General features: G+C 49.0%; 1 protein-coding gene across 7 annotated transcripts in view; it reads right to left on the bottom strand.

Moving 5' to 3' along the window:
• Synj2 (synaptojanin 2) overlaps positions 1–14,395 on the bottom strand; it is a 101,544-nt gene extending 87,149 nt beyond the window's left edge. For 4 of the 7 annotated variants that reach the window (XM_075950417.1, XM_075950407.1, XM_075950434.1 and 1 more), the window contains exon 1: positions 14,174–14,378. In XM_075950417.1, the coding sequence (XP_075806532.1) occupies positions 14,174–14,300 (127 nt within the window). In that variant the 5' untranslated portion in view covers positions 14,301–14,378. Of the gene's footprint in view, positions 1–14,173 lie in introns of all 7 variants that reach the window. The other 3 variants (XM_075950425.1, XM_075950464.1, XM_075950385.1) reach the window with 2 other exon arrangements.

Here is a 14,395-nt window from a genome sequence, read left to right as displayed (position 1 = left end):
TAGTCCTCTCATCACAGGCTTGGACCTCCAGAATTATGAGCTACATAAACACCTCTTTTCTTTATAAAGATGCTACCCTCAGGTAATTTGTTATAGCAACAGAAAATGAACCAAGACCCCTGGGAACCTCATAAAGATAGAATGTCTAGGGCCACTGAATGTCTAGGGCTTCTGCTTCCCAGAGCTAGGACTATAGGCGAATGGTGGGCCTGGATGTTTTCACATGGGTGCTGGGGATCTGAGCTCAGGTCATTCTATCGAATAATGAAGCCTGTCCCCCAACCCAAGTGAGTACCTTTCTCATAAATGAAAACAATCCATCAACACAAATCTGCTTAAGACTAAAGCAATTCTCCCATAAAAGTCTGTTTAAGGCTAAAGCAATCCATCAACACAAGTCTGTTTAAGGCTAAAGCAATCCATCAACACAAGTCTGTTTAAGGCTAAAGCAATCCATCAACACAAGTCTGTTTAAGGCTAAAGCAATCCATTAACACAAGTCTGTTTAAGGTCTTAAGAGAGTTTTGAATGAGTGCTGCCCCCGCAATAGGCTCGGGTGTTTGAAACTTGGTCCCCAGCTGGTGAAACTCTTTGGAAATATTAAAACATCTTTAAGAGGTGGAGGAGCCTTTCGGGGGATGGACACCTCTGAGTGGGCTTTGAGGGGTTACAGTCTCACCCCACTTCCTGTTTGTTCTCTCTGCTTCCTGCTGGTGAGTGGAAATGCGACCAACTTCCTGCTCAAGCCACCTGCTGCCACCTTTCCCTGTCATTTGACTCACTCTGAGCCATAAAAGCAAAAAAGAATCTATAAATTCCCTGATCACAGTTTTTATCATAGCTACAAAGAGTAAGTAAGAGAGGCCTTTATCTGACCGCCCTGTGCTGGCGGCCTATGTCATTGCTGGGCTTTAGAAATGGTTTTTTATTTTATTTTATTTTATTTTTGGTCTGGTAGACTTGTCAGTCACCAATCATTTTCAAACCTTCTGGCCTAGCTCTCTCCCACACCACCCGACAGTGAGAGAGAGGCTCCCCATACCCGAAAGTGTAGACGGAGACTCTCCCACACCCGACAGTGTAGACGGAGGTTCTCCCACACCCGACAGTGTAGACGGAGACTCTCCCACCCCTGACAGTGTAGATGGAGACTCTCCCACACCCCCGACAGTGTAGATGGAGACTCTCCCACACCACCCAACAGTGTAGACGGAGACTCTCCCACACCCCCGACAGTGTAGACAGAGACTCTCCCACACCCCCGACAGTGTAGATGGAGACTCTCCCACACCCCCGACAGTGTAGATGGAGACTCTCCCACACCACCCAACAGTGTAGATGGAGACTCTCCCACACCCCCGACAGTGTAGATGGAGACTCTCCCACACCCCCCGACAGTGTAGATGGAGACTCTCCCACACCCCCCGACAGTGTAGATGGAGACTCTCCCACCCCTGACAGTGTAGATGGAGACTCTCCCACACCCCCGACAGTGTAGATGGAGACTCTCCCACACCCCCGACAGTGTAGATGGAGACTCTCCCACACCCCCGACAGTGTAGATGGAGACTCTCCCACACCACCCAACAGTGTAGATGGAGACTCTCCCACACCCCCCGACAGTGTAGATGGAGACTCTCCCACACCCCCCGACAGTGTAGATGGAGACTCTCCCACACCCCCCGACAGTGTAGATGGAGACTCTCCCACACCCGACATTGTAGACGGAGGTTCTCCCACACCAAGACGGTATACTGAGTAAGACACGTGATGCCCCAGGCCTGTTTCCACGTACCATGCTTCAATATTGACCATCTTCCCCTGTAAAGTAGCATGTTCGTGAACCATGACTCAGGGTAGGGTCTGGAAACAGAGGTAACAGACTACCCACAGCTCTGGAGGCCGACTGGAAAGGGCCACTCTTCCTTGCTGGTGAAGGGCAGGCGTGTTTTGGCTTATGTGAGCCCAGTAAAGATGGGTGGTGAGGAAGGAAAAGTGGGAAGGGTGGAAGCTACAGGGTCCTGCAGGCTTCAGGGCTACTGCATGGGGGGTGGGGGATGATGAGGGCGGCAGCTGGCAGGACCAGTAGGAAGCTGCTGCCCAGTCCAGGAGAGAGCCAGAGTGGTTAGGTGAGGGCAGCAAGCGAAGGCTTGGTGTATTTAGCAGTGTATTTTAATGTGAGGACGGTGGGGCCTGTGGGAAGGCTGGCTGAGGCGAGGAAAAGAGGAATCGGGATGTCTATCAGCTTTCTGTCACACGGGATTGCACTGGGACAGGCCAGTCTGTGTGGGAGGAGTACCAAGTGTACATCAAACTCCTGTTTGAACTCAGCTGAATTTCGCTCCTGGTGTCCTCCTAAGAACACGGTGTTCTTCTCATGGATCACAGCTTCAGTACGGCAGTCATGCTGGGAGAGGAATCTCTTCCTCCTGGATCCTCTAACTGGCAAATGGGGGCAGAGGGGAAGGTGACTGAGTTTTATCTGCTGCCACTGGAAAGCGGCCACTTTATGAGCTCACCCGGCTAAGGAGCCATCACCCAGTTTATCTCACAGCTCTGAGGGTTATCGGTCACCCCAGTTTCCTTCCAAGTTGCTGATAAAATACCCTGAGATCAAAGCCACGTTAAGAGTTTATTTATTCTGATTACAATTCCAAGTTAGAGTCACAGTCCCCCGTTTTGGGGAAGCCCAGGCAGGAACCTGAAGCAGCTATCACAGCAGACCCACAGTCAGGAGCAGGGGGGAATTCATGGTCCTTGGGCTGAGCTCACTTTCTCCTCTTACAGCTCAGGAGCCCCTCGCCCAGGGAATGGTGCCACCCACAGTGGGCGAGTCTTTCACCTCAATTAATGCAGTCAAGACACCCACTCCTCACCACCCAGACATATGCACAGACCAACCTGACCTAAACAGTCTCTCCCTGAGACTGTCTCCTCAGGCAGTCCTAGACTGTGTCAAGGTAGTGACAAAACTAACCATCAAATCAACACTTTCCACTCTGGTTTGACCTCCAGCACACTCATGTGTCCGTCCATCTGTCTCCTGGAGACAGCTCAGACATGACTGTCCTTCCACTCCCAGGCACCTCAGGACCAGATCCAAGAGCTTCTTAGTGTCCACGATGGACATCAACACCTTAAGCTCCTCATAATGTCCCTGGGAAAGAAGACAGCCAGGAAGCAAACAGCACGCTGGATACCCAGGGAAGCGATGGAAGGGCCTCCAAAGCTCACACCTTCTTGAGCAAGCACCCTCAAGTTTTTCTTCTGAGCCTATTTGCTCTATCCTGCAGCTCATGTCCTACTACCACGCGTGACAGCATCTTCATTGGTCATCCCTGCCTGCAGGAGCCAGCTGGGCTCCACTGGACCCCTCGGCAGGAGCCAAAGAACAGCAGCCTTCTTTTAAAAATAATGTTCTTAAAAGATCCCTGGTGAATCTAAGTTCATATAATGTACAGCTCATTAAAACATACAGAAAACGGTATCTTACATGCCCAGACACACAAACTGTCCCCTCTCCAGCCAAAGGACAATCGGTTACTTTGTCATGAAAGGTATCTGTCTTAGTTACTTTTCTATTGTCATGACAAAACACCATGACCAAGGCATAAAAAAAGCATGAATTTAGGGCTCATGGATCCAGAGGATTAGAGTCCCTGACTATCATGGCAGGAAGCACAGATCAGCAGGCAGGCGTGGTGCTGGAACAGCAAGCTTACATCTGATGCGCATACATGGGGGGCGGGGGGGGGGGGGAGAACGTGCTCTAACTGGGATGGCAACGCTTTCGAAAACTCGAAGCCTATCTCCAATGACACACCTCCTCCAGGGACCACAACTCCTAATCCTTTCTAGACAGTTCCATTCACTGCGGACCAAGCATTCAAACATGTGTGACTATTGGGACCGGTCTCTTTCAAGTCACCACAGCAGCTAGGCTCACCACTATCTCACCAATGCCACGCCCTGCCCCCAAGTCACTTTATTCTTAATTTTATGCCATAATGAAAATGTAGTTTTAAGAACAGACACTGGCGAGCAAGTGTGTGTGTGTGTGTGTGTGTGTGTGTGTGTGTGTGTATACACGCAGAGCCTAGAGGTTGACATCTGGGTCTACTCTCTTCATCTGTGTTTTAACAAGACTCTAATAGAGGCTCTGGTTATAGTTTGCAGCAGTATAGTATAGTATAGTATAGTATAGTATAGTATAGTATAGTATAGTAATGTTTGCCCAGCATGCTCAAGGTCCTGAGCTTAGCATCTAGCTCTGGAAAAACAAATCCCATCTTAGGTTAAAGCCTGGGTTATGTAATGAACTTCAGACCGGGCTGGGTACAACACCCACTACTAAAAAAAATAAAATTGCAAAATTTTAAATTGCAAAATCTAACGGCTGCCAGAGCATCCACAAAACGAACATGGTTCATCACACAGTCACACAAAGGCTGAGAGGCTGGAACTGTGGTCATTCGGTAGAATGTGGGATGACAGCTCAGTCCCCAGCACTGCAGAACCCAGCATGGTGGTGGACTTCCCAGCACTCGTGAAGTGGATGTAGGAGAAGCAGAAATTCAAGATCATCTTCAGGAGGTCAAAGCCAGCCTGGCGTCTCAAAACAACAAACCAAGGCGCTCCAAGGGGAACTTTAGCTGCTAAGCAGCACAGAATGGCCTTGAACTCTCAGCTCTTCTGTCTCAGTTGTCCACACTCTGTCATTACCGGTCTGTGCCGCCACCAGGCGCTGCTATGGTTTTAAGGGTTTTGTTAGTTGCCGGATGTAGGACACGGTCTTAGGTATTTTCATTAATTCAGAAGCAACACAAAATGACAATGAAGCCTGCATCGGTGTCCTGGGTTCAGCTCAGATCTCAAAGCCTCAACAGGTAGTTGTTTCTTTGCCAGATCACTACTTAGAATTTGGATTTTAAGATTTGAATCTTAAGATTCAAAGTCTGAGTAGTTGAAACCGAGAGACGAGTGAACTACTGAAGGTACTTGTGCCTTTTAAAAAAGGCGGGGCGGGAGAGATAGTGGGCAGCCTGACTCCATCTCCCAGGGATCTGACACCTTTTGACCTCAAGGGGCACCTGCGCACAAGTGGCTCACACAAACATACACACATACACAAAAATAATCTTAAAAGAAAAAAAAAGACAAATGGAATCTCAACCTAGGAGAGACAACGCAGGCTGTAATTAGCTCCAGATTGTGAATCTAAACCACAGGATTAACTGACTTCCCTGAGGGGGAAGAACAGCTCAGGGAGGCAAAGCTCTACTCTGGTCTCTTCTCCCAAGTTAGTGACTGGGAAAAAAGCTTCGCCACTTAAAGTGTGGTCTGAGGACCAGCAACTTTAGAAATACAGAAATACAGGGGTTTTTGTTTTTTGTTTTTTAAGACAGGGTTTCTCTGTGTAGCTTTGGAGCCTGTCCTGGCACTTACTCTATTGACCAGGATGGCCTCGAACTCACAGAGATCCGCCTGTCTCTGCCTTCCAAGTACCGCATCACCTGGCAACAGCTTGGTAAGAGAAATACAGATTAACACTGCTCACAACCCTGCCCCTACCCTACCCTGCTCTGCCCTGTCCCATCCCGCTCCCGCCCTGTGCTCCTGCCCTGCCCCATCCCGCTCCCGCCCTGTGCTCCTGCCCTGCGCTCCCGCCCTGCCCCAAGGCTGACTGCATTTCAAGATCCCGGAAGCTGTGACTGGAGAATCAGGGTCTTTGCAACACTGCTGTACCAGTCTTGCTGGTTTTTGTCTAGCAGAGAAGGGACCCAAAGCCAATCCTGAAGGCTAAGTTGTCCCCTTACCTGGTTCCTGTGGTCACAATAGCCATTGCTTTCCCTAACAAATGCACACCACGGTCTGGATGCCGGAAGCCAGCATCTGTCTCTCATCCTAAAGGACCCACAGCTCTAATACGTGGCTTCTAGCTCGGGATCTGCTTCCTCCCAGGAAGAGATGGTATCTGAGACCCCGTAGCAGACCAAAAGGTTGCAACCAAGATAGCAAGGCAGGTTCTCCAGGTGTCCCATTGTCCCAGGATGCCTCGAAGAGGTCAGCTTTGCCATGTGGAGCAGCCTTCTCTGCTAGGGAACACTGATGGGCGGGGCAGACAACAAGCGAGGGGTTTGCTGAAGGGACAGACGGTTGATTGTAGTTTAATTTCTCCGGGTAAAGATTTCCAATAACCTGAATCAATATAGTCACCTGTACTCTGCCCGCACACAACAGCGGCCCTGATGGGAATGAGGAATTCTGCATTGGCTGCCAGGCTCATCCACCTGGCTCCTCATCTTAATCTTGATAGGACAATGGGGCCGGCTGCGTCTCCTGGGCCTGAGCATCTGCGACAAATAGTATACTTCCACTACCAGCAAAGCCCATAGCAGCCCTGCAGCAGCGTGGACATGTGGCTCTGAGCCTCCCCAAGACATGCCAGGCCGGGACCTGTTCTCGGGACATATGTTACCTCACCTAAAGTAGACACCATCTGAGGGCAGACAGGAGCTGGCCTGCACGCTGGGCATGGGGCCAGGAGAGCAGCAGAGATGACCGTCAGACATGGCAGACCTCCCCAGGGAATCCCATTTTCCTCCAAAAGCTGCTTTTAGATTAAACTCAGACCTCTGTGTTCGTACGTCAGTACCGTGGGTCATCCAGGCCACCAGAACAAGTTGCTGCCTGTCCTCTGAGGCTAATGAACTCCTGGAGAATCTTGGTCTGAACCATCTGTTAGAGCAGGAAACTTCAGGAGCAAGTAGCACCCTGCCAGCCGCATCTGTCCTAGTACAGACAGGTACGGCCTGCCAGGTGCACCTAGCCTTCCCACACGAACCCTATGCAAAGATGCCCGCCTCGCACCGCCTTTGTGGAAAGCACAGCTCGGAACACCTGCCTGGCAGAGCATCCCTCTCCTGGAACAGGCTAAGCAGGGAGAGGAAGGAGCAGACGGTCGGTCCCTACAGTGTCCACCTCACTTAGGAACTTCTTCCCGAGCTTGGGACGACCCAGCCCCACATCTCATCTGACTCGGTCCTCACACCCCAGTGCCTCTGGGAAGCCTGGGGTGACAGCATTGCTCTTCATGAGCGTCTTAGCTTAGCTATTGCTCTACTGCTGCGATGGAACGCCAGGGCTAAAGCGACTTTCATGTTTGTTTGTTTATTTTCTTTTGGTTTTTCCAGACAGGTTTCTCTGTAGCTTTGGAGCCAGTCCCTGGAACTCGCTTTGTAGACCAGGCTGTCCTCGAACTCACAGAGACTAGCCTGTCTCTGCCTCCCGAGAGCTGAGATTAAAGGTGTGCACCATCACCACCCAGCCCAAAGCAACTTTTAACAGAAAGCATTTAATTGGGGGCCTGCTTGTATTTTAGAGGGTGAGTCCACGCAGGAGGGGTGGGTAATACAGACTTTTGACATTTCCAAGTCCACTCCCCAGCGACACGCCTCCTCCAACAAGGTCATTACCTCCTAATCCTTCCTCAACAGTCACACCAACTGGGACTGAGCATTCAAATAAATGAGACTACAGGAGCCGTTCTTCAAGTCACCACAATGCGGAAACTGTGCTATTCACTTGGCCTGGAGACTGCATCAGGCTGTCTATGTTAGGACATTTACAGGGACTAGACACAGCTCTGTCCCCCGGGAGTGCAGACTTGAAGCATAAGGTTGGCCTTTAGTAATGTCCCAGCTCTGTTCAAAAAGCGGATGACTTGCTTCCAAGCAGGAGTCTCTTCTTGAAAAAAAGTTTCAGATGAAATCAGCTCAGATCAGATAGACATACTCACCAGGAAGTCTACGGGACAGAGCGAGTCATTCTTCAAATATGTATTTGCATATTTTTATAGCAAGAATGGCATTTTACTGGCCATGTCCTCTGAAATGGGCCTTTTACAAATCATAGCCCGCCGCTAATGAAAAGTGAAACCTCAGACAAGTTCTTATGCCTCTCTGTGACTCAGTTTCTCCAAGTATAAAATAGAGGTCACTAGTATCATTCTAAGGATTAAATAAATTGATCCATGTAAACCTCCAACAGCATCCAGCTGGTATCATCAAATGTTAGCCGGCTGTTATCAAATTGAACTGTAGTTTATTTAACTGGTAAAAATTTCTGAACCTGCTTGCAGCAAAACTCCTTGAAACAAAACAGGCTCACGATCTGTGAGCATTTCCTGTCCTGGCTGCTACAGGCAGAGTTCTGGGTCAAGGCCCTGAATACTTTTGAAGGTTCTCATTCATTATCTAAGTTTTCCTAAAGAATGAGTCCCAGCGAGGTGAAGCCCTTCCAGTAGGGCCTTCAAAATGGGGAGCGCCCTTAGCTGTGCTGTTGTGACTGAGGCCAGAGCCAGCCCGCCTGCAGGCAGCCTTGTGTCCTACAGAGGGGCAAGGAGTTCTGGAGAGTCGACACTTTCAGACACCAACTGGACCAATTTGATTGTTGTCTCTTAGTGGGTTGGCCACCACACTACACAGTCTACTGTGTAGAAACGGTCCAACCTACTTCCCAAGTCTGGCTTGGATCAGTTTGTCCAGGGCTTGAAAGACAATTCAAGTAAGAGGAGGTGGGGTGGGAATGGTCTCTGTCCTCATTTGGCAAGATTGCAGAAACTGAGCAGCCAAAAAAAAAAAATCACAGAGGGGAAACTAAACACCCTAGATATGTTCCAGAAGTAGGTCACGGCCCATAGACCGGCACAGGTTCCCAAAGCAGGGCAGCCTTGCAATCTGTAGAGCCCAGGGCAGAGGACCATGGACCTCTGCCCTCCTCTGTTGAACTGTTCTTGTTTTTAATATAGAACTTAAGCAAAACACATTTGGTCCTCCTAGTTTGAGAAGCATAATCCCATGACTATGAAGGCCAAGTCTAAAATGTAGCCAATAGGCAGAGCCGCCCCAGCCAGGCCCCTTATCTTCCACTGCCTCCCCCACTGGCCTTCTGCTCCTGCCAGAAGTACACACGCCTACCCTGGCTCCATCCCTAGGGGCCTACGGTAGGCACCTCCACTGCCTATTCAATCAGGAACCCTAAGAGTCCATCTCTGTAGCAGGTAACTGGCTGGGCAATTTGCACAGGAAGATGCAGGGTGCTGGGGATCAGGAGCATCCAGAAGGGCAAGCACAGAGGCTATCACCCCTAAGGGCTAGTTCTAATAAAGGGGCCTCTTCATGAGTCCCGACCAAAGCAGGAGTTCTTCAATTAAGAGTCGCTAACTCCCAAATGGTAAGAAGCCACTCATGCCATTTCTGCTATGGAAAGCTGCCGAGAAAACTGTGAATTTACACAGCCCGTAGGTGACTACAGTTAGTAACAGTGTGTTGAACACCTCAAAGTGACTGACAGAGCAAATTTAAATTTCTCATCATAAAAAAGTAGTAATTGAAATGATATGTTAAATAGCTTCATTAAGTCATTTCACATTGGATAATGCATTGCATGTATCCTAACATCACTGTGTCCCCATAAAGATGTCAATTTTTAAAATTTACAGCAAAATAAAAGAAATCGAATGGAACTAAGAGCAGGTTGATGGGAAAAAAGTAAAATCTCTCTTGGTACAGAACAAATTAAACTTTAGGAGCTTCTTTTTATCCACAGGGATGGGTGGAAAACATTAACATATTGATAATCACCAATACTACATTTAAGTCCATGAAGGTTGATTTCTTTCCTTCTATTTCTCTGTATGCTTGAACATTTTCACAGTTAAAAGTTAAAAAAAAAGTTAAAAACAAAATTTTGAGCCCCACTGTCCCAGTGTGAGCTAGTCAGAACTGAAATAATGATTTCACAACAGAAAGAGAAACATGCTTGCCTAGTTTTCATGTTTATAAATATGGCGCGGAGAAAACCTGCACAGAAGAAAGGATCCACACACAGTGATGCAGGGCCCATCAGCTGCTGTGACCCTGGCATGGCGCTCAAATCACCCGAGTCAGGACCTTCCCGACTCCACCTCTATTCTGGAGAATCGATACGATGGCCGTTTACTGGTTCTCTGTGATGCTCTTAAGTCGTCGAACTTCAACCCAGTGACCACATAAATTTGGGCTACAGAGCCTGAGAAATTGAACAGTTCTCAAGGGTCCTAGCTGGGCTGGTGGCCACCTCACTAATTCAAACCAAACCTGGCTGTGGTGTCTATACACATACAGCAGTTAGACTGGCCAGGAAGCTGGCTGTTCATGCACAACCTTCCCCCAGGAAACCCCCAAAATTTAGGAGCACTCACTAATGACTTAAGTCTCTCAAGTTCCCTTCCCCACCTCTCCCAGACTGCCCCCCATCAATAGGGACAAGGCCAGAGGAGGAGGAGGTGGGGTTTAAGTCAGCACACTCAGGTGCGCACACGGGGCTGCTCCTCAGCTATCCTTCCTGGATATTGTCTGGAGAACCCTGAATTTAGACAGAAGACAGTGGGTATTGTGGTGTCAGCGCTTGAGGATAGAACATCTATCTGTATGCCACGAAGAAAGCTCCAGATGCTAATTCAGGCTACCCCAAGATTCCAAAAGCCTTCCAGACCTCTTGAGCCTCTGGAAGATCTATCACTGATATCCACAGAAGGCTCTTAAGTGAAGTCTTTAGAAACAGGACTTTGGAATTGTTTCTTCGACAAGCCTCATGCTAGCAGGCAAGGTGATCTTGCGTGAAGACCATCAGCGAAGCTTGCCTTGGAAGAAGAGGCTAGCTCAGAATAGGCGAGGGTGGGTCACAGAATCCTTCCCTCAATGTTCACACTGCATTAGTTCAATATTCAATCCCAGACCCCTGCTTTCCAAATTGCCTAAAAGCTTTAAGGCAGTGTACAGGCATTTCCCAGATGGCACCTCCAGGAGGAAATGCATGAGGAAGGTGCTGGCTCACAGAGTGGGCAGGGATGTACTCGCAGCTGTGGGCTCGCTCACTCATGGAAACAGCCTATCGTGCCCAGTAAATGTTTGGATAGAGCGTGGAACAATAGAGGCCAAGAAAGCCCATTCCCGACACGGCAGGAATCCGCACTCCATTAGGCTCCCAGAACTCCACTCACTGGGAACACCTGGCATAGGAAACCGCCCCAAGAGAAACACCAGGTTGCCACACCCCTTGCCCATAGGCAAGGAGTCAGGATCAGACTGCCATAAATGTACTGTCTTCATACTGTGTCTCTGCCTCCCTCCCCCACCGCCACCACCACTCAGGAGAGAGTGCATCTTCCTCCCGGCCTTGCTTCCTTATAGGTTTATTTACTTGGGGAACTGGAGGATTAGCTCAGCAATAACACACAATGGCACACAGTGAAGATTGTCCCACAAGACTCAAGTTTGATTCCCAGCATCCACATGGTGACCCAGAGCTATGTGTAACTCCAGTGTCAAGGGATCCAACTCACTCTTCTGGCCTCCTCATGTGGTATATAGACATACATGCAGGTGAAACCCCCATAAACATAACATTAAGAAACATATTTAAAAGATTACCGTACACACTTTTAATCCCAACACTTGGGAGATAGAGTCTGAGTCCCAGTCCAGCCCAGGCTATGAGACACTGTCTTAAAAAGAAAAAAGATTTATTTTTATTTTATGTATATGGGTGATCTGCCTGAATATATGTCTGCCTATACACCACATATGTCTGATGAAGAGCATACCAGATTCCCAGAAACTGGAGTTACAGACAGTTGTAGGTGCTAGGAACCTAAGCCCTAGTCCTCTGGAAGAGCAGCCATCACTCTTAAGTGCTAAGCCTCCTTTCCAGTGCTATTCCGTGGGGAAAAGGAAAGGTCAAGGAATAGAAGAAACGTAGCTAGCTGACCCTGGGAGCAGGTGGAGCTTTCAAGTTCAGTCATTCCATACAACAGTGGTGTATTTTGGATGTTTTAGAAGCGTGAGGCCAGGCGGTAGTGGTGCACGCCTTTAATCCCAGCACACGGGAGGCAGAGGCAGGTGGATCTCTGTGAGCTCGGGGCCAGCCTGGTCTACAGAGTGATTTCCAGCACCAGCTCCATAGCTACTGAGAAAACCTGTCTCAAAAAACAAAAATAAAAAAAAAATAAAATGAAACAATCGCAAGTGTGAGAACAGGGCTGGAGAGATGGATCAGCGGTTAAGAGCACTGGCTGCTCTTCCAGAGGTCCCAGGCTTGCTTCCCAGCACCCACATTGCAGCTCACAACTGTCTGTAACTCAGGTTCAAGGGGATTGAACACCCTCACATCAATGTACATAAAATTAATTCTTTTTTTTTAAAGTGTGAGAACAACAACTTTCTGATCACAGAAGGCTCCCTGGGATCCTCCCACGGCATTACAGCAAAGGCTACAACGTCTTTCAAAACAAAAGTTTCATTTCATTGACCAAAAATTACAACAGCCCACTGAAAACAAATGGCCAGGTGAAGAGATGGATGTGTAGAACACAGGGGAGGGCTGACAATGTGACAGTTCTTTGAATTCTGCTGTAAAATCCGAAGTACTGTATCACCTTTGCCATGTAAAAGCATCGTGGCCCAAACTTAAGGGCCTGATGTAAGACACCTGTTCCAAGTGGCTTCCAAACCACTCTCACTGGCCTGCGAACTTTGCTTGGCATCGCTGTGGCCCATCTGAAAGGCGTTTTATCCTTTCTGATGAGACGGTAGCTTTGTACCATGAAATTAATCCCTGGGTTCTGATAAATGTGTTATGAAGTGGATGTCTAAAATGGAATGGAAATTTCCATGGTTTTCTTTCAAGGCAGTGACAAAGGACCAAACTTGGACTTTTCAGGACAGAACCCAAATTGGAATAACGTGATAATTATTCCATGACTCTGGACACTTCTGATGCAAAATACAGGAGGTACTGCTTCCCAAAACAAGTGACTGAGAGCAAGCCAGTTGTTTGCTTTTTCTGTATCTGTACCTGTCTGTTTTGAGGTCTGGCTATGTTGCCTCATCTGGTCTGAAACCCTCAGACTTAATGGATCTTCCCATCAAAGCTCACATGGTGAATAGCTGGAACCTGGGGTGTATCCCACCACACCCCACTAGATAAACTATACATTAATGTCATGGTCCAAGAATTGAAAATAGGTATGCCTCTTTTAAGGCATGTGTTATATACATATACACAATTATATATATGCTGTACCTGCGGTCAATGCATACAAATGAGAAAGAAGGGCTAGAGACACAAAGTCCTAAGCAAGTGAGTGCTGGCTGCATCTGTTACCTCCAAAGTATAAGCGATCCTGTTTAGCTAGGAATACCAGGAGGGTGGACAACTGGACACCCACTGTTGCAAGCCTGGCGGCCAAGGTTCATCATTAAAATCCTATCAATCCTGACTTCTGGCTTTATGCTACCTAGACCTTCTTGCAAATGTCAATTACAAAACTAGGGATCCGGAAACTGGACATACCAGGAAGCCAGGCACTGTATGACATCACCAAAATAACTACACACAAGACTGCTGCCTGGAGCAGATGTCTTAGCATCTCTCGGCCTCAGCTTGTTTATCTTTATTACGGGGTAAAATTGTAAAAATTGTGAGATTATGTCTCTACGGTCCTTAGCGCAATGCCAGTCTCAAGACTTCTAAAGTTTAGCGATGAAGTACAACGGCTTGCCGTCACCTAACACCCAGCATAAACATAAAGTCACTAGAGAGGATATTTGCATCCAGGTTCTGATGCTTTGGACTCAGTATTTATAGGCGACAATGAAGGGCGCCATTGACGTTCCTCATAGTCTCCTTTAGTGCCTGAGTTCCCATCTCTCAAGCAAGGCGATGTGGCTTAGGTGTATTCAACAGGTGCACAAGCTAGGGAGCACTAGGTGGACTCCTCCTCAGGGCAACCTCCTCAGGGCGTCCAGAGACAGCAAGGCTTCCGTACTGAGTGCCAAGAGCAGAACCAGAGCCAGCTGGTTCCCTAAGAACAGACGCCCAGAGACCCCAGGCAAGCGCGGCATTTTACCCAGCCAGGAGTGCCAGCTCTCTGGGATCCTCCGCACCACGTACTCGCGGGGACAAGCGCCTTTGGCGGTCCCTAAGTCACCGTGGCCCGCCCCTTCGGGGAATCAAGCGCCGCTGGTCCCCAGGTCTCCACTAGTGAAGGAGGTCTCACTCACTAATTCCCTTCCTCCCTGGCATCGCCGCCAGCGTTGGGAGCATCGAGGGTGGGGGGCACGACACTCACCCAGCGTGGCCACCGTGCCGGCCTCGAAGAGCAGGCAGTCGTCACGGCCGCGCGCCTCCAGCAGCACACTGCAGGGACCCGTGGGGTCCAGCCGGGTCAGCAGCCGCAGCCCTTTGCTCAGCGCCATGGACACCGGGCACCGAAGGGAGCCGGGGCCAGGTCCCGCCCGAGGGCGCGCAGCTTCCAGGAGTTTCACTTTGCGCCGGGCTCCGGAGCAGCGGG

This window comes from Microtus pennsylvanicus, chromosome 1, assembly GCF_037038515.1.
Source record: "Microtus pennsylvanicus isolate mMicPen1 chromosome 1, mMicPen1.hap1, whole genome shotgun sequence".
NCBI classification, from domain to species: Eukaryota; Metazoa; Chordata; class Mammalia; order Rodentia; family Cricetidae; genus Microtus; species Microtus pennsylvanicus.
This window is presented reverse-complemented; position numbering and strand designations above follow the sequence as displayed.